General features: G+C 41.0%; 1 protein-coding gene across 1 annotated transcript in view; it reads left to right on the forward strand.

Annotated features, from left to right (window-relative positions):
• The window catches only part of GMDS (GDP-mannose 4,6-dehydratase), a 699,766-nt gene that overhangs the window by 98,519 nt on the left and 578,222 nt on the right, over positions 1 to 23,025 (forward strand). Inside the window, exon 3 of the mRNA XM_040353629.1 lies at positions 6,532 to 6,576. Coding sequence (XP_040209563.1) covers positions 6,532 to 6,576 — 45 coding nt within the window. The remainder of the gene's footprint in view (positions 1 to 6,531; positions 6,577 to 23,025) is intronic.

A 23,025-nucleotide genomic window follows, 5' to 3' on the forward strand; every position in this document is an offset into this window, starting at 1 on the left:
CAAATCGCCCCCCCCCCCCCCCCCCCCAAGTGTATTTTTCAAAAAAGCAATTGAAAAATCATAGCACCCATCATTTATATTCTCTAGGGCCTCTGCTTTAAAAATGTTTAGGGGTTCTGAGTAATTTTCTAGCAAAAAGTATCATTTTTATATGTAGGAGTGTTCAGAATTGACCTGGGAGGGAAGTGGTTAATGTCAGTCAGTTTTGTAGCAAAAATGTAAATATACTCCCAGGATGTTTGTGTATTGGTAAAAAAAGATTCAATGGTCTGAATGAAATGATACCAGCTATCAGTCTATTGGAATCCTATTTTATGTCAAAGTAGTGAATGACAATGATAGGAGCAGTCGAAGATGTGAAATGTGCCCAGAACTCAAAGCTAGATTAAATTGTACTAGAAAGTATGGAAAAATAAAATCTGCGCTATTTGGGTGGATGAACCAAGCTGCAACTGAAAATGTTATACAACTATAAAATAATATAGAGAAAAAAAGCTGTGCATGTTTGAAAACCTGTACTGCACTCGCCCACCTTACTGGTATGAATGCACTTACGGCTGGAGGGCATAGTGAAAAAAGTGGTATTAGTATAAACGCATAGAATATTATAATTGGCAGGTGAAGAATCAATATGAATGAATAAGCATCCTAATAATGTGAATAAACTATCAAAAAAAAATTAAATCGTATACATACGCGATACTTAATACTAGAGCTGCACGATTCTGGCCAAAATTAGTCACTTTTTTTTTTTTGCTTAGAATGAAGATCACGATTCTCTCTCGATTCTCACGGTGTAAAATCTTTTACATTTATACAAAGAAAATGGGCTAACTTTACTGGCTATAATTTTGTTTTTTTAATTCATTAGTTATTTTTTCCCAAAAAAATGCATTTAAAAAGACTGCTGCGCAAATACAGTGCAACATAAAATATTGCAGCAACCACCATTTTATTCTCTAGGATCTCTACTAAAGTATATAATGTTTGGGGGTTCTAAGTAATTTTGTAGCAAAAAAAATGATTTTAACTTGAAGAGATGTCAGAAAAAGGTTTGGTGTTTAAGTGGTTAAACCTTCCTAATTTACATACAGAAGTTTATTCCTTTGATGTACAAGTCAATGTGATACAATGTTTAGACTTGACTTTCCACTGATAAAGAATGTTTTCAAAACTTGGCAGGCTGCCCAGACTTTGACTTTTGGCTGAGAGCAGACAGGAAATTCTTTGCATACCAAAGTGCAGAGAAAATTATTTTCATGTCAGATTGTGAAACCCTTTGTCAAGAATCGCAATGGGAACAAGATCGCGATAACGATTCTTGACGATTACTCGTGCAGCTCTACTTAATACACTTCATTAAAATACCGCTCAAAAATGATGATCATCAAAAATATATATAAATCGGTCCATGGAGAAAATGGGGGGGGGGGGGGGGGGGGGGAAAGGGAGGGAAGAAAAACAACCCTCAGTGATCACAATAATAAACACAGTGATAGTGACTATATTCTCCATAAAAGGCTAAATAAATTGATCTGTGACAGGTAATCCAAACCACCCACGAAGTGGTGAGGATAGAAAACACAGCCGCTTACCAGATGAAGGTTATTTTGATCATAGATCAATAAACGCTTGTGGTTTATAACCAAACCTCTGGTCTGCAGTGCCATGCACCGGACGTCTTGGCCTCGGTGGTAGTGTATACAGGTTCAGTGTGTTCCCATAAAAACAGACAGGCTGATTATAGTGTAAAACCTTTTACATTTATTAATAAAAGCCAAGACGAATGGACACTTAGTTATGTAGTTTAAAACCACATATATAGAAATAGGGGCCCGTACACTTCAGGGACTGGCGCACAAGTGGTGACGTCAGAACGTCGTTCCTCCCAACACTTCATCACTAGAGGGACATGGCCCTGTACGGGCTGCTATCAAGTCGGCTCGGCTTCTATATATGCTGTTTTTAACAACATAACAAAGTGTCCATTCATCTTGGCTTTTATTAATGTAAAGGTTTTACACTACATCGGCCTTTCTGGTTTTATGGGAACACACTAAACCTGTATATGCTTATGAGAACCACTACTACTGAGGCTGAGACGTCCGCTGCATGGCACTATAGACCCGAGGTTGGGTTATAAACCACAAGCACCTATTGATCTCCTCCTATAATCAAGAGATCATATTTATCCGGTAAGCTTTCTATCGTCACTTCTTCGTGGGTGGTTTGGATTACCTGTCACCGATCACTTTATATGGACTTTTTTTTTTTTTTCCTGGAGAATATGGTCACTATCACTGTTTTTATCATTGTCAATCACTGAGTGTTTTTCTTCATTCCCTTTTCCCTTTTTTCATTTTCTATATGGATATATAATATATTTTATTTCATTTTTGAGTGGTATTTTTTATAAAGCATATTAACTATCAATAAGAACATTTAATTGTATACATACATGATACTTTGTTCACATAATTAGGATGTTTAATCATTCATATTGATTCCCTTCATCTGGTAATTATCATATATTCTATGTGTTTACACTTTTTTCACTATGCCCTCCAACCGTGGGTGCATTCATACCAGTAAGGTGGGTGAGTAGTACAGGTTCTCACATAGCGCAGCTTTTTTTCTCTATCTGAAATATACTAGAATTGATGTACCGAAAGATTTGTCTGTAAAACGCAGTTTGAATTTTTAAAATAAACACTTTTTTTTTTGTCTTCATCTGGATCTAAAAGCAGGCCTCTACAGGTGCCCCACCTGTCTTTAGTAAGCGGTTTATGTGCCCCAGAAACCAATACTCCAGGGTGCAGAGTTATGCCAATTTTAAATTTAGCAGACATTAAAATCTGGCCCCTCCTGTCCCACTTCCTGCATCTCACCGTTGGCAACGTTCAGTAATGGACGGCTTTACTGATCAATAGTGGGGGAATATGAGCAGGTGTGAGCCAAAGCTTAACATCCATATTGAAGTTTAAAATTGCTTTGAACAACCCTCTACCCCAACAAACACAGTATTTATTTATATTGTTGCGCTCCTAGGGACCAGAAGCAAGTTGTCCATATCGGCTGTTAGACATTTTCCAGCATGCAGGGAGAGTAGTGCAGCCAAGTATTTGATTTTCATGCATGCAGGGAGAGTAGTGCAGCCAAGTATTTGATTTTCATGAACATTTGCCCTCTGCTGTTGACTCTAAGTACTCATGAGAACCAATTATGTGGCTAAAAAGCAATCCTTTATTTAAACTAGCTGAAATAAATGCCAGTTGTGATGAGCTAATTGGTCTGAAATGAGCGAAATATACATGTTTTTCTACTACTGTAGCCGGGTTTTTTTAATTCTAAAGTACTACTGGGTGATAAAGCATGATTCTTTATTTTCTGGGTCGGCAAGTTAAAGCTGTTTACCTTACATTAGTGAATATCTATGAATACCCACCCTGCCTAATATATATGGTCAAACATCATCAAAGTTGATAGCCTGTAGCCCTTTGCGGAAAATAACTTTAGCTCTGGACAAACAAATCTGTGTATTTTATCACATCTAGCACTCCTGGAATGTTCCTCCTTCCCTGATTTCATTACAGGATCTTGGCACGTGCTCTAGCCCAGAGTCAATGCTTCGATTATAGGCATTGACTGGCTGCTTTGCTTGACCCTTTTTGAAAACTGACACCCGGCACAGTACTGTGGCCTATGGGTGCTGGTGGAGTTCCACATCAATCTGCATGGTCTGTGTTACGTTGCCAGACAGTAAATCAGCTGCACTGTGCGTCAGCCAGACACCAGTAGCACTTGCTGCCTGTTTCCATCTCATTGCAAATCCCGGGCCTATCACTCGATAGACCTGGAAAGGAAGTAGTGAGGAAGCGAGTGCCACTGCTAGTTCAAAATGTTCCAGTGTGGTTGGAAAGTCTGAGAAATGGCTTGGGTGAGAAGAACAAGACCTTATTGACAGGGTTCAATCCTGGTCAGGTCTGTTTCACATCAGCTTATTAAATCCACACAGAACTTCCCTTCCCTTTTTAACCCTGTGTCTTTAACACCGCTACCTTTATATTTCACAGGATCTGAACATATTTTTTTTCCATTCCTAGGAGGTTTGACACCGTAAAATCAATGCTTGCAGATCTAGGTAATGGATTTCGTAGTTTTATTAACATGAGTGGGGAAACAAGTAGCGAGGAATGGGGAAAATGTGCTTTAAAGGCATAGCCTATATTGCACAATGTTAAACTACATAGATTTCGCTTATGGCTGCTGTGCATACAATTGCTTGATACATTTGCTGCTAGGCTTTTTTTTTTTCATACGTTCTTTTAATTGATGTGATCATTTGGCTGCGATTGGATTCAATTACATTATAGGCTGCCATTAGCCAACTTTTTTCCCCTCCACTCATTGTCAGGTGCAAGCTATGGCTGGGCAAATGCCTGTTTTAAATAGGATCTAGTGGAAGCAGCAATTCTTTCAATACAGTCATACTTCCTATTTTACCATTTTTGAATTGGGTTCACTTACCTAGTATCCATAAAGGGTGCACTAACCTGTATCATTGGAACATGAAGTACATCTATGGGTTCATGCTTTGTATGCCAGATTCTTTCCATAGCTTCTGCATAAGCAACTAAAAGCCCCATGGAAGAACCCTTTTTAGTGTATTGATCTCAAGAAACCCCTGCTTTAAATTAAATTCTCTACAGCTATGAATACATTGGAATGATCAGTAAGTTGTAGATCTCATGAAATAAGTTGTCTTCTCTATGTGTCAAATTTTTACTACGAGCCTTCCCCATATAACCTAATTTATGTTCAGTAATAATCATGGAATCGGCCAAACAAAAATGAAACCTGAAATTGCAATCTTCCCTTACATTGGTGAATGGGTATGGCTCCATACATTGATGGCAAGTTTAGCTGGTTAATTGAAAAGTGCCTATTTACTTGGTGTACAGTTGAAAAGCGCCTTCCCCAACACTGATGGCAAGTGGCAGATGTGCCCCATTACATTGGGGGGTTCAATAGAATTTTTTTGACGAGAGCTTCCTGGTTGAAATTGAATTGAGTAGAGGTTCCACTAATTGCATTGTGGGATCTAATGGGTTTATCCAGGCTATTTTTTATTTTGATTCTTGCCTACGGTATCCTCCTTTTTGATGGGAATGAAACCTAGTGTAATCCACACAGCCTATAAATTTTCTCTTTGGGCCTCCAGGTCCCTGCCTTAGCATCTACCCCGCTGTAAAAGCAAGTGTGATGGGAATAAACGGGTCGCACACCAATGACCTTGCTAACCTTTAAAGGTAGTTTAATCCCGTGATGCATGGCATCCTACCTGTAATGCACACCCCCCCAACACTCAAATTCCTTTCACTTAAAGAAATGGTCTAATCGTGGTGATCAACTGGACTAAATTACTTTTACGTTGTGATGTCCTCAATGTAACCCATTTATTTATAGAACTGGTGATTCTTGTGTAGGTTTAATATTTTGTACCGTCTTGAAAGTCACATGAACATTTATTTTACCCTATTCTGATAGCCCATGGCGTTTTTTTTTTTTTTTTTTGTGGATAGAATAAGTTATGGGTGTCATAATTTACTGATGTTTACTCAGAAACTTGTGACACCCGTGTGCAAGGGGACACACTGTGTAAAAACCTGAGTAATGGATGAGTATAGGCGTGTAAAGGTGTGCAAGTATATAGATGAGTAAATGTTTTATGTATATGCACAGCACTTTAGGAATGTGCCCCTTATTTTGGGATTGTTTGCGCTGTGGTTTTATTATTTTGACAGTTTCATCGACAGCAGCAACAAGACAAGTGAATAGGCACAAGTATATCTAGCGCGATATAGCGGTGAATAGTTTTTTTAGACTTTTAAATTGCCAGTATTGTAATATACTCCTTCTTTTTATACTTGTGTAAACATTTTATTAAATTACTAAAATGTAATTTTTTTTCTAATTTTGTTCTACTGCTCTGTAATACTGATTTTTATTCATCGGTGTGCATGTATAGACAACAATGCATCATTTCAGCCTATTTTACTCCTGTGTGCAAGAAGCATAAGAGTCGGTTTTTACTGATTGTTTCGTATGAAATGTAAGACAATGCAGGCTGAAATCATCATTTTTGGTTTGTTGCAAGTTGTAGCTTTTTTTTTTTTGCATATTTTTTTTGCTCCCTTAAATAACTTCCTATAAACAGTTTTGGCTTTACAGTTCAGCCCTTTCCAACAGTAATATTTCTCAGTGTAATGACTGAAATAACATTTGATCTGTAAAGATCTGTCATTGGGTTTTAGTTTATTTAAGCAGTTAAATGCGTATTCCCAAGAGTAGATTGCTTTTTAATGACCATAGCCAACTCTAATGTTTTGCCATGTGATGGTATAAGAGTGAGTACACCCTGCTGAAGTTTCATTTCTAGTGCTGTATTACATAATGTCAGCTCCACTAGATTTCCTTATTTATGCTTCTCGCATTCATTAATGTTTTTTTTTTTTTTTCCTCTCTTCCCAGGATGGCTCTTACTTGGCTGAATTCCTTTTGGCAAAGGGCTACGAGGTAAGTTACTAAGAGAAAGCACAAACTGATGAAATCACTTGCATGCAGCAGACTCCAGAGCTTCCTATTTTGCTGTCCTTTCTGAGTTTTCCATTCCGATCCAGATAACAAATCAAAACTTCCATAAAGAATGTGCAGCATGGCCTGTAATCACGCCAGCTTATTGTACTATTTATCAACGAGAGTCCGCTAGTGGATTCCCCGGTCTCCTTGGGGTATAAGTGTTGTGTACGTTTCCCGCAAGGTCAGATAAGCAGTAACCTGTACAGGCCATCGCTGTAAAGAATTAGGGAATAATTACTGATGTAATGCACTACACAGCCCACGCTTCCATGAAGTCATTCTAATTTGGAAATTGTACTAGACAATACAAACTTTATTAATCTAGAGCAGGTTGGGATTTAAAAATTAAGTCTATTTGTTATAGTTCATCCTTGTTTGCTTATTGCCCAGTCACCACCTAGGTGGCACCTTAGAGACCCTGGCACCAGAGCTATGACAGAAAGGGGATGTTCTGGTTAATTGGCTTTCCTGGCATAGTCACGTTTCCTTGCACAGTCCAAGCAAATAAAACATTTATGGAAAATCCTGCAAATAAGTAGCATTCTTGATTTTTCTCTACTTTTTACTTGGAATGTTTCTAAGTTGGTTACAGGTTCTCTTTATGCAGCCAGTGGAATTGTGTAAAGAAGTTTATGGTTTTTACATAACATTTCCTCCATTGATTGTACTGTACACCTAAAAGCTTTATAATGTCCCTACAGACATCTTGGAAGCAAATCCCAGTTAAAATGGATCAGCTTGTCTTGCGTTGAATATGGTGGGCCTTAATTTTTGAACCCAACAGATGTCAGCCTCTTGGAGCCAAATTGGAAAGCTTTAGAGGGGGAGAGTTGATGCTATGCCTACCCGAATTAATGGCTATGTTCCTCTTCTTCTCCAAGTGGCAAATTGGACCAGAGAGAGGAACACGGGGGAACAGGATTATATGTAGGTGGGAAATTTAAGTCAACCGATTGCTTTTGTCTTGCATGTGCAAAGCACATGTTCACTTTTGAAGAACTACTTGGGGTAGAACATCTCCTGGTAGTGGTGTTGGAGGTGGATGCAGCTTGGAACCAGTGCTGCATCTGTCCACTGCAACCGCCTACACCTGAGAACTGAGCAACCAAAGCTCACTGGTTGCTCAGGTCTCTGAGCACAGAGTGATGACAGTGCTCTGCCCCTACTATGCTCACTGTATTGGCAGACTGTGGAGGGTGCGGGAGCAGCTGGTTCTCTCCCTGCAGCATGCTGAGAGGCTGAGCCAGCTTCTACAGGGAGTGCAGAATTATTAGTCAAATTAGTATTTTGACCACTTCATCCTCTTTATGCATGTTGTCTTACTCCAAGCTGTATAGGCTCGAAAGCCTACTACCAATTAAGCATATTAGGTGATGTGCATCTCTGTAATGAGAAGGGGTGTGGTCTAATGACATCAACACCCTATATCAGGTGTGCATAATTATTAGGCAACTTCCTTTCCTTTGGCAAAATGGGTCAAAAGAAGGACTTGACAGGCTCAGAAAAGTCAAAAATAGTGAGATATCTTGCAGAGGGATGCAGCACTCTTAAAATTGCAAAGCTTCTGAAGCGTGATCATCGAACAATCAAGCGTTTCATTCAAAATAGTCAACAGGGTCGCAAGAAGCGTGTGGAAAAACCAAGGCGCAAAATAACTGCCCATGAACTGAGAAAAGTCAAGCGTGCAGCTGCCAAGATGCCACTTGCCACCAGTTTGGCCATATTTCAGAGCTGCAACATCACTGGAGTGCCCAAAAGCACAAGGTGTGCAATACTCATGGCCAAGGTAAGAAAGGCTGAAAGACGACCACCACTGAACAAGACACACAAGCTGAAACGTCAAGACTGGGCCAAGAAATATCTCAAGACTGATTTTTCTAAGGTTTTATGGACTGATGAAATGAGTGAGTCTTGATGGGCCAGATGGATGGATTGGTAAAGGGCAGAGAGCTCCAGTCCGACTCAGACGCCAGCAAGGTGGAGGTGGAGTACTGGTTTGGGCTGGTATCAAAGATGAGCTTGTGGGGCCTTTTCGGGTTGAGGATGGAGTCAAGCTCGACTCCCAGTCCTACTGCCAGTTTCTGGAAGACACCTTCTTCAAGCAGTGGTACAGGAAGAAGTCTGCATCCTTCAAAAAAAACATGATTTTCATGCAGGACAATGCTCCATCACACGCGTCCAAGTACTCCACAGCGTGGCTGGCTAGAAAGGGTATAAAAGAAGAAAAACTAATGACATGGCCTCCTTGTTCACCTGATCTGAACCCCATTGAGAACCTGTGGTCCATCATCAAATGTGAGATTTACAAGGAGGGAAAACAGTACACCTCTCTGAACAGTGTCTGGGAGGCTGTGGTTGCTGCTGCACGCAATGTTGATGGTGAACAGATCAAAACACTGACAGAATCCATGGATGGCAGGCTTTTGAGTGTCCTTGCAAAGAAAGGTGGCTATATTGGTCACTGATTTGTTTTTGTTTTGTTTTTGAATGTCAGAAATGTATATTTGTGAATGTTGAGATGTTATATTGGTTTCACTGGTAAAAATAAATAATTGAAATGGGTATATATTTTTTTTTTGTTAAGTTGCCTAATAATTATGCACAGTAAGTCACCTGCACACACAGATATCCCCCTAAAATAGCTAAAACTAAAAACAAACTAAAAACTACTTCCAAAAATATTCAGCTTTGATATTGAGTTTTTTGGGTTCATTGAGAACATGGTTGTTGTTCGATAATAAAATTAATCCTCAAAAATACAACTTGCCTAATAATTCTGCACTCCCTGTAGTCAGGCATATGGATTGGTCTAGTCACTATTGTCGGGATCCCTGCAGAGCCTGGACCAGCTTTTGTGATGTCAGCCAAAGGTTGTGTGGGGTTTTTTATTTTTTTTATTTTTCTCTCGAACATTGCAACAAATGATTTCTGGAAAGGTTAACCTGCTAACCCAGGGCTCGACAAATCCTGGTCGCCATGGCGACTAGAAATGGCATCCTGGGGACTTGGCTTGGAAGGTGGGCAAGTGAAGTCCCCAGCTCTTCCTTGTGTGAGCTGGCGCCATCTGGTGGTGGCCGTTGGTATTACAAGTTAAGCATTATAAGTTAAACAGCAATTCTAATGTAATTTTTCACTGCCATCTTCCCTCTAATTAGAACCCCCAAACATTATATATATTTTTTATCCTAACACCCTAGAGAATAAAATGGCGATCGTTGCAATACTTTCTGTTGCGCTGTATTTGCGCAGCGGTCTTACAAGCGCACTTTTTTGGGAAAAAATTCCTTTTTTTAAATTAAAAAATAAGACAACAGTAAAGTTATCCCCATTTTTTTTTTTTTTTTTTATATTATGAAAGATAATGTTACGCCGAGTAAATTCATACCCAACATGTCACGCTTCAAAATTGCGTCCGCTCGTGGAATGGCGACAAACTTTTACCCTTTAAAATCTTCATAGGCGACGTTTAAAAAAAATCTACAGGTTGCATGTTTTGAGTTAGAGGAGGTCTAGGGCTAGAATTATTGCTCACGCTCTACCAATCGTGGCGATACCTCACATGTGTGGTTTGAACACCGTTTACATATGCGGGCGCTGCTCACGTATGTGTTCGCTTATGCGCGCAAGCTCGTCGGGACGGGGTGCTTTTTTCTGGCTCCTAACTTTTTTAGCTGGCTCCTAGATTCCAAGCAAATTTGTCAAACCCTGTGCCAACCTAGTACCTATTTACCATGTAAGGTAAGGTTTCTGACATCCTAAGTCACACTTCTGTTACTTTTGCGTGTTTTTGACCTTCCGGTCCCTTTTATGTATGGAATATTTGGGGAAATATCTAGTATAACACTGTAGTGCCTGATATGCTTATCTTGCGTTTTTAGGTTGTTCCAAGCCTCCTGTTGTGATCTAGTTAACTCTATCGATCATGTTCTAGCCCTTTGAATACGTGTTCTTGTCCAATTGCTTCCGTAATATTTACTAGCTTTGATGCCACAACGTCTACAGTTCAAAAAACAAATTTTTACATGCTATTGCCCTTTAACCTGTGTTTTTGTCTGTCTGATGAAAGCAGCTCAAAATGACATTTACTGCTTGTTGTACGTTTTTTCAAAAAGAGGAAAGGGAGGAAATTGTTGTAAATATTCAAATGTTCAAGTGCAATGCACACTGGGGCACATGGACAGCAAACTATTTTAAAATTAAGTCATTGCATGGCATACTTAAAGTGTAAGTTCACCTTTTACAGAAAAATCTGTAAGGTGAACTTATATTTGCATAATATATGGCTCAATACAAAAATCTCCTGCGCTCTGGTGTTTTTGCTATAGGGTAATGTAGTCCAATCCTAGAATCTTGCAGCCCTCCTCAGAACCATGGGCGTTCATAGAACTAAGAGAAAAGAAAGGGCGCACCGACCTAGTGCATTATTATAATGCAATAGGTCGGTGCGCCCTCCCTTTCTTTTCATAATATATGGCTGCCTTCATCTTCATTGCTTTTTTTTTTTTTTTTTTTGTCATTTCCTTTAAACCAGTACTGTGTAGTTTTTGAATTCTGACTTTATTTCCTGCAAACCTGCTCTGGGTTCCAAAGTAAATAAGGCCAGTAACCAGAAAACTGTTGGCAACTTCAGTAGGTCAGTGATGGCAGACCACAAACTACAGGATTTCTTAGAAGCCCAATTCCAGCCTCAGGAAAGTGGTGTACCTATGATTAGGATGGACCTCTCTTGTAGCGCCTCCCATTCGTTGTCCCCATTTTCCATGAGCTGTACCTTTTTTAAATGCTGCTGTGAAGATTGTGGCTGCTAAATTTTTGGTCTGGATGACACCCAGCTAATTTTGTGAAGCTAATGCAAACGTGTTACAAAGCTGAGCGTATCCACACTAAAGGGTATATTCAAGGCAAAATAAGGCAGAAACTTTTAGTTTTGGATAGTGCAGAGGGATTAGAACACCTTTTTTGTTTTTTGCCATCTGTGTCCCCGTCAGATTCACCCTCCCCTATTTGTTCTTTTTACCATTATTGAAAGTGAAAGAACCCAAATTTTGGGTTGTACCCAGAAAAGTAAGAGGCTAGATCTTCCAATGGGGACACTAGTTCTGGTGATCTGGGGGGGGTCCCTCACTTCCTGTATAAGACAGGAAGTTGAGAGAAGTCTCTGCAATGGGACACAGATGGTGAAAAAAATCTGACTGGGAGTTCTAACCCTTCCTTGTGCTATCCAAAAGGGGGGGGGGGGGTTGCCACCTGTAGTTCTACTTTAAACATTTACTAGATAAACATCTCAGTGATTCTTTTATTTTTTTGGCCCAGGTTTTTTCCATGATTGGAATGCATTCATCCATCTGTTTTTATGGATTTTCATGATCTGATGGGTGAATTTTTCTAGTTTTGAAAGTCAAATGTTTAAGTGTTGAAAGTGCAATAGAGGTTATTTTAGGATTACATTTTGGAGGGTATGTTTGCGTGACTTGTTGGATTACCGGATTGTCCTTTCGTTTGCCAACATGCTCTCCAAGGTGCTGAATCCGTGCTTAAGCCTCCCTGAATGCACTGTGGCCTGATCCACGTTGGCCTCCTTGGATGCTTCAAGTAATTTTGGGAAGGTGTGCTTGTGTTTTATCCACCTACCCCTTCTCAGCTGGTATTGGGGGTCTGTCGGACTTCTAACCTGTGTGTGTGTGTGTGTGTGTGTGTGTGTCACACAATAGTAAGCATATCCCAAATACACTTTAAAGCATGACTCTGGCAAAAAAATACAGAATAAAAAAGAATGGCCCCATAAAAGATATGTAGCACCCTCTACCATAGGTAGATTCTAGATGTGTAGTGTTTGAGGTTCTGTCAGCGCAAGTACATTTTAAACAGGCCTACTGCTGCGATCTAGGTCTTTTGTGGATTTGGCGCAGGAGCTCGGGAGCTTGGAGGGAGCATCTCCTGAGCTTGAGGAGCAGTTGGTCTGCACGGTCCGGGTACATCTTTCAAGAAGGACTCGAGACAGGAGTTGGTGAGTGAGGGCAGTGGAGATCTGGAAGAGGCATGTCAGGGGAGCTGGGTGCAGAGCCAGAGGAGAGACTGGGGTTTTGTGTCAAGTCGCTGCAGTCTGCGCTCTCAGGATTTACAAGTCCGGCCTGCTGGGATCAGTAGTTCACTGCCAAGTATGCTTTATTAATTAAATGTTCAAGGCCATCAAGAATAGGTACTGCAGGCCCCTGGCCTATTCATCAAAATGACGTTTCAGCTAGGAATTCAGAGTGATGCCTAGTCTAAAGATGGTGGGAAGGGATGTCTCTGGCAGGAGGTGTTGCGCAGAAGGTGAAGTGTCCTGGAGGTAGAAATCTGCAGGGAGAAGTGCAAAAGCGGGAGAAGTTCTGAGGTGAAAGTCTGTCAAGATTAAAAGTCTGCCGTTTTTGTTCTGTAAAGATGAGTAACTATTTACCAATGTGAAGCCGGATCAGCACCAGCACTGCTGAATACCATTGGTTCTATGGGATTCCCATATAACTTCCCCCAACCAAGTTCAATCCCCCAAATAAAACCAAAAAAGGCAAGACTTTTCATTGTCTACAAGTGTGACGTATGGTTGTCTGGCAGCAGGGTGAATTTGTGTGGATGTTGGCAACTAGTGGCAACACACTGCTAGATATAAAATGGCAAAACCAGTGTTTGCTGTAATCTGCTTCAATCCGGAGATTTCCCCTGCAGTGCTTTTCTGCATTTAGATGTCCTCAGTCTGTTGGCCATAATCATTCAACACACTTCCTCTGAGTCTGTCATCCTAGACCTGTCCCAGCCTCCCACTGGACAGTGAAAGAAGCAGCAAAGTGATAAGCGCCTTTCTGCTTTCTCTTCCCATCAGCATGCTCTTGTCCACACATGAACTGATTGGCTCCTTGTGCTGAAGCTTGCTCTCACATTTCAGCTTTTCTGTACACACTTCAAGAGGCTTGTACAAGGTCAAATTCAGGGACTTTCAATGCTTGCATTAAGAAATACAGTAAAACCTTGGTTTGCAAGCATAATTTGTTCCATAAACATGCTTGTAATCCAAAGCACTTGTATATCAAAGCATTTTTTTTTTACAGGGTATAAAAAGAGAGGAACCTCCTAAGTGTAGCAATACGTTCCTAAATGTTGTTCCTTCATTAAATGTAACCATATTGCTACACTTGGAGGTTCCTCTCCTTTTTTTTTTTTATACTCAGTTGTGACATGATGCTACTCTTATATCAAGACATCGCTTGTATATCAAGGCAAAATGTATTAACATTTTTTGCATGTTTTGCAAAATGCTCTCAAACCAAGTTACACTCAAACCAAGGTTTTACTGTACAAATAAAGTAGGAGAAAAGCTGAACACTAGCCATTAAAAGTGTACCTTCCTCCCTCTATATTCTACATACCCAGTGTGCAAAAGATCTCAGTACTTTGTTTTTTAATCCCCTCTGGTCCGGTCACGTGATCCTCCAGCTCCCCTGTGTAGTGAGCAGTTTGGGAAAGGACGGAGTACAAATGGCTGAGCCATGGGAGCCTATGGCTGATGTCATGGCTTTGGCAATACACAACTGTTGAACACTTCTTTAGAGGGGTGGCAGGATCACACGACTGAATTAAAAAGGGTAAGTATGCAGATCTTTCTTATACAGGGTATGCAATATAGGAAGAGGGGGTGAAATGATTAGTTTAGCCCACCATAAACATTTAACAGCTCGAGCAGGAAAAATACCAATTTCGATCCATGTATAGGCAGGCTGATTGTGTGGCCCTCACACCCCCGTTGTCTCCGCCCCTACCTGGTCTCGGCCGTCAGAGCGGTAAGGATGTGGAATTCTCCAGGAGCATCGATGGTTAAAAAAACTTAGATGGGCATCGTAACAGTCACAACATAGAGGGTTATGGGAATTACTATTGACATAACCGCATACACACTTGCACACCACAGGTTGAGCTGCATGAATTTGCTTCTTTTTTAAAAAAAAAAAACCTTTACTGACCACGAAACTATATAAGGAAGATTTAATTAATCAATCAAATCCTGGCAGCTGCAGAGAAAGCTGCAATTGAAGGACGGAGGGGGTTTTAAAGGGTCCCTTACCACAAATGTGGGGATTGTTGTAGGGATTTAAGGTGCCAGCAACCACCAATGATGGCGGTAGGGCGGGGATGGTTGGGGAGGGTAAAATGTCACTAATGGTTATAGAACTGTTCTGCGAGGGAAAGGAGGGGGGTTTAGTGTCATTAACGCCAATATTTGGGGGGGATGGCTTGCACACAGTGGGGTTTTTAAAAGTGGTGCTTGACTTGTCAAATCTTCAGCATTTGCCCGCAATGGCACCGTCATAATTGGTGTGGCGCCGCATCTGCGGCGCTGCACCCATTTCAAAAAGTAGTTTCTGTACTACTTTTTGTGATTTCTGCCCGTGATTTACATTGAGATCTGTGCAGAAACCTGCACAGGTGTCTCTGTAATCGCGGCCGAAATCGGGACTGACAAGCAGGAGTGAAATTGTGCGAGTTCAGCTGAACTTGCATGGCTTCACTCCCGCAGCCCAGTGTGAACCTGGGCTTGATATATCCTTCTCCACAAAATATACACATCCGCTACTTTTCATTTTTGGGAAGTCTGTCTTTTCTGCTTGTCCCCCTTCCCACCCGCTTTTGGACAAGCTGTGCATGCTAGTTGCAGCGGTGTTCCCTGCCCTGTGCACATTACAAATACCATAGTCCGCAGTGCTGCTTCAGAGAGAGCAAGGGGGTGCCTACACTCCCCACTTCATGTTAAAGGTTTTGGGATATGTAGATCACAGCAGCAAATTAAAGGAATTTGGAGGTGGAGGAGAACAATTGAAGCAACTTTGGAGTTAAAAATACAGTACATGCTTTTCTTTTAAACCAGAGTTTGGTGTCCCTTTACAATGTTACCAACCACCGTTGTGGGATTTTGTTGTGGTGGTGGGGGGTTGTTTTCAGTGACAGACCACTAATTATGGGCTTGTGTTTTTTTTTTTTTTTTTTTTGGGGGTGGCGGAGTGGTTATAGTATTTTGTGGCTATCAAAGACCCCTAGCCATTGCCCATAATGTATTTCAGTGCAATGCTTTTTTATCCTCCAGGGAACTTCCATTTTTATAATGGAAGACTTGCACTTGACTTCAGTGAGACTGTTAAAGCCCAACTCTGGGCAACATGGAAATTCTCCCTTGCAGTGGAGCTGTCCCTACACTGCAAGGGTTAATTAATGTCTGGTTCAGTTGTAGGAAGCATTGAAAAGAGAATTGACTTGCCCACTAGGCTGCGCTGTTAAACTGGTCCCTGTAGCGTCTTCTCCCCCATACTCCTAAGATCCCGGTATCTTCAAGACCGATGCATGATCCATAGTCCTGCATTGAATTATGGAGAAAGGGAAGCTCTGCCCACCAGGGACTTGGAGGATCAGGTAAGTTGTGTTTTTTTTTTCTCTTGTGGCAAAAAGTGAGATGGGGTGTCTACTTTCCATAATGGGGTCATTTGAGGAGCGTGTATTGTCCTGACCTATTAAGTAATTTAAACAATTTGAAATTAATGCCCCAGTCTGCCACCCAAGCACACTTCTCTCCAGCGTTCAGTCCCCTTACTATTCCAATCGGTGCACAATGCTATCATCTTTAATGTTCCATACAGTTTCCCTGCTCCATTACTACTGAAGCCTATACTGGGAAAAGTCTGTTCTAGCCTTTTTATCCAGCACACAAAGGGTAAAATGGAACAGTCTGTTTGCTAGTTCTGTAGCTCCTGTTTAAAATCAGATACAGGGAGCCTTAGTGGCTGGGAAAGTACAAGATGACTACTTTTGGCAACATTGATTGTTCATTTTAGGTTAAGACAAAGATAAGTTGTGCAAGCTGATGGATTTGTCTCCTGCACAAGTAAATACTATTCCCATCTGGTTTGTGGGGTGGGAGCTCTAATCTGCTCCGCAAGATAAATTCAATGGTCTAAATACAAATGAGTTGTATAGCATTAAAATAAGCGAAATACTTCAACTTAAATAAATTGTAGCATATTGAAAGCCTAAAATAGAAGAAAACCACTGCCTCCCTGCCCCATTTAAAATGAATGTTGTGTTTTTTTTTTACTTTTTTCTCTCATGTGTTGCCTTTCTGTCAGAAATCTGATCTTTGTTTCATCTTTTTTACCTGTGCTTATTAACCACTTCGTTACCGGGCCTATTTTGGCACTTTTCTCCTTTATGTAAAAATCAAAATTTTTTTGCTAGAAAATTAATCAGAACCCCCAAACATTATATATTTTTTTTTTTAGCAGACACCCTAGGGAATAAAATGGCGGTCATTGCGGTCTTTTTTTCTCGCATGGTATTTGCGCAATAATTTTTCAAATGCCTTTTTTTAGGGAAGAAAACAGTTTCATGAATTAAAAAATAACAAAACAGTAAAGTTAGCCCAATTTTTTTGTATAATGTGAAAGACGATGTTACGCCGAGTAAATAGATACCGAACATGTCACGCTTTAAAATTGCGCACACTCATGGAATGGCGCCAAACTTCGGTACTTAAAAATCTCCATAGGCAACGCTTTAATTTTTTTTACAGGTTACTATTTTTGAGTTAGAGTAGGTCTAGTGCTAGAATTGTTGCACACGCTCTAACGCACGCGATGATACCTCACATGTGGGGTTTGAACGGTGTTTACATATGTGGGCGGGACTTGCATGTGCGTTCGCTTCTGCACGCGAGCGACCGAGACAGGGGCATTTTTTTTTTTTTTTTTTACTTCATTTTTTTAGTTTTACACTTTTTTTTACTTTTTTTTTTTTTTATCACTTTTATTCCTATTACAAGGAATGTAAACATCCCTTGTAATAGGAATCAGTGTGACAGGTCCTCTTTATGGAGAGATGTGGGGTCAATAAGACCCCACATCTCTCCTACAGGCTTACAAGCATGAAATCGGTGAAAAAAATTTCACCGATTACATGCCGACAGCCGCGATAGCGGCTTTGTTTACTTCCGGGTACCGGGCGTGACGTCATAACGTCGCGCCCGGCCCTCCGACGGTCATGGAGATGACTGTGACCGTCTGGTCACCAGTCATCTCTATGGTTCACCAACGAGCGCCGGCCGATTCGCTCTCCGGGCCCCCGATGGCACGGGAGAGCCCGGAGAAGCACCGGATGGCGGCGGGAGGGGGGGGACGTCCCCTCCCGCTGCTTAGAAGAACGATCGAGCGGCGGAACCACCGCTTTGATCGTTCTTCTGGTGCACAGAATCGCCAGCTGAAGACAGCGATATCTGAATGATGCCTGCAGCTGCAGGCATCATTCAGATATCACCGCTCAAAGTGGAGGACGTCCCAGGACGTCCTACGATCTGAAGTGGTTAAAGGGGTTGTAAAGGTTCCTTTGTTTAAAAAGCAAAAACAAAAAGTCATATTTGCCTCCACTGTGCAGCTCATTTTGCACAGAGTGGCACTGATCCTGGTCTTCTTGGGGCCCCTCCCCGCAAGGGCTAACCCCCTTCTGGGAAGCGCTCTCCCAAGGGGGTTAGCTTGCAGGCACGCTACCCTGATGCAGTTGGCTGCGCCGTGTCATTGATTTGACAGCAGCGGGAGCCAATGGCTGCGCTGCTATCAATCATCCAATGAATGAGCCGAGAAGCCAGAGCGTTCACAACGCAGGACTTTTGAGGGCTCAGGTAAGTAAGGGGGGGGGGGCTGTTAATAATTGTTGGATGTTTTTTCACCTTAATGCATAGAATGCATTAAGGTAAAAAAACTACCTTTACAACACTTTTTAATGTACTGGCTGTATAAAAATTATAACCATTTCTGACTCCTAGTATTTTAATGGCAAAGTGGTTTAGTATAGTAAATATGCCTTTTTGGGTATGTTGACAGATTTTATCTGGCCTACAGCTAGTGTTAGTGGCCGGTTGCCTGTGTCTTCAGGTCAGCCCCACCTGAGGAGGATCCTAATCTAATGGGGACTCTTATTTGAGGGAATACTTTCATGGTGACTTTGAGGGCACCCTGAAGTAAAAGGAGTCACTACCATCCCGACTTCCAAGTCTGGATCCGCCAGCTGCCTTAAGACAGTCCCCCCCATGCCCCTCCACAGCTCGGTGCTCCACATATTACATGCTTTTCTGCAGCTTCTCCATTGAAGTATATTGAACCAAAATGGCACCGTTTTGCGTTAAAGTCCTTGCCCTTTCCAAAAACGCAACAGCTGAAAAAAAAATCATGGATGTGGACGTGTCTCCTAGGAAAACATGTAACTGAACTGTAGTGTGTTTCTGCAAAAAGCACCAAAAAACAGGTGTGAACCCAGGCCTGAGATGTTTAGTAACATAATGGGTTTAAAAAAACAAGTACAAAAAGAGCAAATAATCGCTACTGTAAGGGGTTAATTTTTTACTGTGGGACTGTGAGAGCCCATTCACACAGGGGCAACACGACTTCCAGCACGACTTTGGGAGGCAACTTGGACACGACTTGAGTATGAATCATCAGGCAACTTACAAGGCAACTTCAAGTTGCCTCCAGGACAGTACAAGGCAACTTCAAGTCGCCTCCAGGACAAGAGGCTTTCCAGTGGCCAATCAAACAATTGGCTCTGGGGGAGGGAGGGGTTTGCCTGAGAAATGTATGTTATCTTCCGCTATTGTTGCTTCAGTTAAGACAGTGATCCGACTTCTGAGGCGACTTGCATTAAAATCAATGGGTACAAGTTGCCTACAAGTCGATTGAAGTAGTACAGGGACCTTTTCTGAAGTCTGAGCGACTTCAGTAGTGTACATTAAGACAGCTCCATTCACTTTAATTCATTTTCTCGACCGGGCGACTTGGGGCAACTAGGGGATCCCAGGTCGCCCCAGTGTAAACCGGCTCTTAAAGTAATATTTACAGTAGCGATTTGCTTTTTTGTACTATAAAGGGCTAATTTTTATTTTTTTTAACCCCATTGTTACTGGCCGATTAATCGATTATGAAAATTGTAATCGATTAATTTCATAATCGATTAGTTGTCGATTAATCGATTTAGTTTCGGCCCTAATCAGCAGCTTTCCTCTCAATCTGTGAACCAAGCCATCGGCGATGTTTGTGGTTTATTTCTCAGTGCAGAGACAGCGGGGGACAGCTGCAGCATCGGTCTGATGTTCAATCCACCAAGGTAAGTATGAATGAAAAAATGAAACCCATACTTTCCTTTTTAAGCATCTGTGTTGAAACTTTTAAAGCATATTCAGCTTTCTTAAGAAGTTTAAACAAGTTGCTGGTAAGTTTCAAGGTGCAAGCGTTGGGTGTTCGGAATTGTTTAGATGAAGCATTGGAAGTGGTGACAGATTAGGCCATGCAGCTTAACTTTCAGTGATGTGTTTGAGGATCAGAGGTTTAGATGCATATCGCTGTCACGGAAAATGCGTCCTAGATTTCCATAGTCTTACTATAAAAACAGTGCACCTAGTTTAGCTTGTATATGACACTGCTGAAGCCATAGTGGTTTTGTGCTACCTTTTTTTTTTGTATCATTGATCCATCTTGAGAGTGTGAGATCTGATTTTCATATTGTGGAATATAATCCTAAATACTTTGGAAGATGGGCCAGGTAATAGGTATTTGAACTTTTTAACTGGGTTACTTGTGTAAGATCCTAAACATTCTTGTTACTAACTTTGTATAATAAAAGTAGATAAGAAAGCTTGTCAATGGCCCATCCACACCTGAGCGTTTGAGAAAAAAAAATCTTGGTAGTTCACCCCTCCAATCCAAAACACCTAAAACTCAGTTTTGTAGCCAGATTCAGGCAAATTGGTGTGTTTTTGAAGCGGCTGAAACACATGGCCAATAGAGAACTCTAATCTGTTGCAAAGCTTATTGCTAATACAAAAACACCAAAGCTCAAATGCTATACAAAATGCTCCAACAAAATCAGGTGTGCATGCAGAATGAAGAAACAAAGTGCCCAGATGAGGCATTGTATGTTCATATCTTCAAAAGGCTTGTCTTCAATGGCACATTTAATGAACATTTACCAAAGTACAGAAAATTTGGTATACTTAAATTCTAAGTTTGTACTTTTGAAAGGCATGTTTTCTTTAGCCTAGAAAAAGTAAAATGTCTTTTGCACAGCGGCACTAATCTTGAGTTCTTAACCAGATTATCCAGTTTGCACACATTTTGGCTTGTCATATTGTTTACCTTACACCTGTATTAACAGCAGACAACTACAGCTTTCATCACTTCTTACACTAATTCTTGTTGTCACAGATTAGCCAGTTGACAAGTTTCTCTTTTTCCATGTATGTTCCTACAAAAGTGAGAGAACAAAGAATGTGACTACCACTACATACAGAGGGTCTTTGAATATTTTTGAGCGAGCATGATTTGCTACAGTGCCAGCCTATTGGCAAGGTAGTTGTTCCTGCTGTCAAGTCAAACTAAAGTATTTCAACACATTGCAGAAGGATGATGCACTGTCAGGACATGATTGCAGAACGTCTCACAGTCTCACACAAAAGCTAGTCATGATGAGATTGGAACACTTAATCATGTGTTTTTTTAAGGGTAAAGTGTATGTCAATTGTTTACATTTTCTTCATTTTTTTTGTTTGCCCTGGCGCAACGCTGTGTTAATTCCTTGATGTTCTAATACAGTATTTGCATAAATATTTTTGGTTTTAGGTTTTTGACATTCTGGGTAGTGTGTGTGTGTGTGTGTGTTTGTGTGTTTGTGTGTTTGTGTGTTTGTGTGTGTGTGTGTTATGCTGCAGGATAAAAAATCACAATCTCGATTCAGCCCCCTCACAATCTTAATCTGGCATTTCCATGATTCAGTGCAGAGCCGTTCTCTGCTCACAGCTGTCAAATGTGGTGGTGGTCTGTCGGAAATTGGCGACTAGAGCTGCACGATTGATCGCTATCTCGCTTCGCCCCCCCCACGATCTTCAGGCTGGATGACTCGCGATTTTCGGGTACGGCCATAGGAAAGTCCCCGGCTTCGGCCTAGCTCCGGAGCAGCGGCCATCTTGGTACACCTGGCGGCGGCTGTCTCATCAGGAAGTAACGTTTCGTCGCCATCTTGCTCCACCCCACACGCCTGCACAGTAATGTTAGTGGGAAGGGGGCAAGCGGACATCTTGTTACACCCAACAGTTTTAATTTCAGTTATTTTCAACACAAAACGGAGCTTATGTGCTTAAATACAGTATATGTAAATCTGACAGACTGTTTACATGTTTGCTGCTGCTTTTAAAATTTAACAATACATGCTTGCTAATGTAACACCTCTGATTTTCACATTTAGTTAAATGTGAAAATCAGAGCTGTTCTTTCACATTAGAAAGCATGTAAGGTCAGCAGGTTTGCTGCAGCTTTTAAAATTTAACATGTAAACAGTCCGTCAGATTTACATATACTGTATTTAAGCACATAAGCTCCATTTTGTGTTGAAAATAACTTTAAATCGTGAGAAAATCGTGATCTTCATTTTATGCAAAAGAATCGCGATTCTTAATGCCCCTGCTAAAACAAGGAGAGGAGGAGGGAGGGACACTCCCGCAATGGGTGGCACCCGGGCAGACCACGCCCACATTCGGCCCAATGACACCGTTTTCGGCAGCCGAAATTTCAGTTCATCGCTAATATAGTATATTGACACCTGTGATGCTGTTCTGATACCTTTTTTGAAAGAAGCTGGACACCAGCAGTAGGAAGATAGCGGAGGACGTGTTGATGCACCCTGCACTGCTCAGTGGTAAACCTTTTTAGGCTTTGAAAATTAAACATCACAGATGTCAATATACTATATTTTTATATCTGCTCACTTTATTGATAAAATGACTTTTAATTGAATTTGAATTTTAAGATGTAGCTGGGTGAAATAAGATGTCCGCTGTCTTCTGACTGCAGGTCTCAGATTGGCAAACCTGATAGCGGTAGACGCATGCATATCTGACGGAACGTCACTTCAAATCAGTATATTTCAAAGTTAATATTTTTTTGCTAGAAAATTACTTGGGGAACCCCCAAACCTTATAATTTTGCAGAAACCCTAGAGAACAAAATAACGGTTGCAATATTTTATCACACTGCATTTGTGCAGCAGTCATTCAAAAGGATTTTTTTTTGGGAAATGCGCTTCAATTAATAAAAAAAAAAAACAGTAAAGTTAGCCCAATTGTTTTTGTAGAATGTCAATGTTACACTGAGAATCTTTATTCTAAGCAAAAAAGTATTCTCATTTCATCCAGATTCGTGTATGTAGGATTTAGGCAGGTGGGAAAAATGCTGTAAGTTAAGAATCATTTCAAAAATATATAGATGTTGGATACATACACTATATCACCCTGCTGCCGGACCTCCATCTATCACCTCAGAAAATGAACAGTCA

The sequence above is a fragment of the Rana temporaria genome, chromosome 5 (assembly GCF_905171775.1).
Source record: "Rana temporaria chromosome 5, aRanTem1.1, whole genome shotgun sequence".
Lineage (NCBI taxonomy): Eukaryota > Metazoa > Chordata > Amphibia > Anura > Ranidae > Rana > Rana temporaria.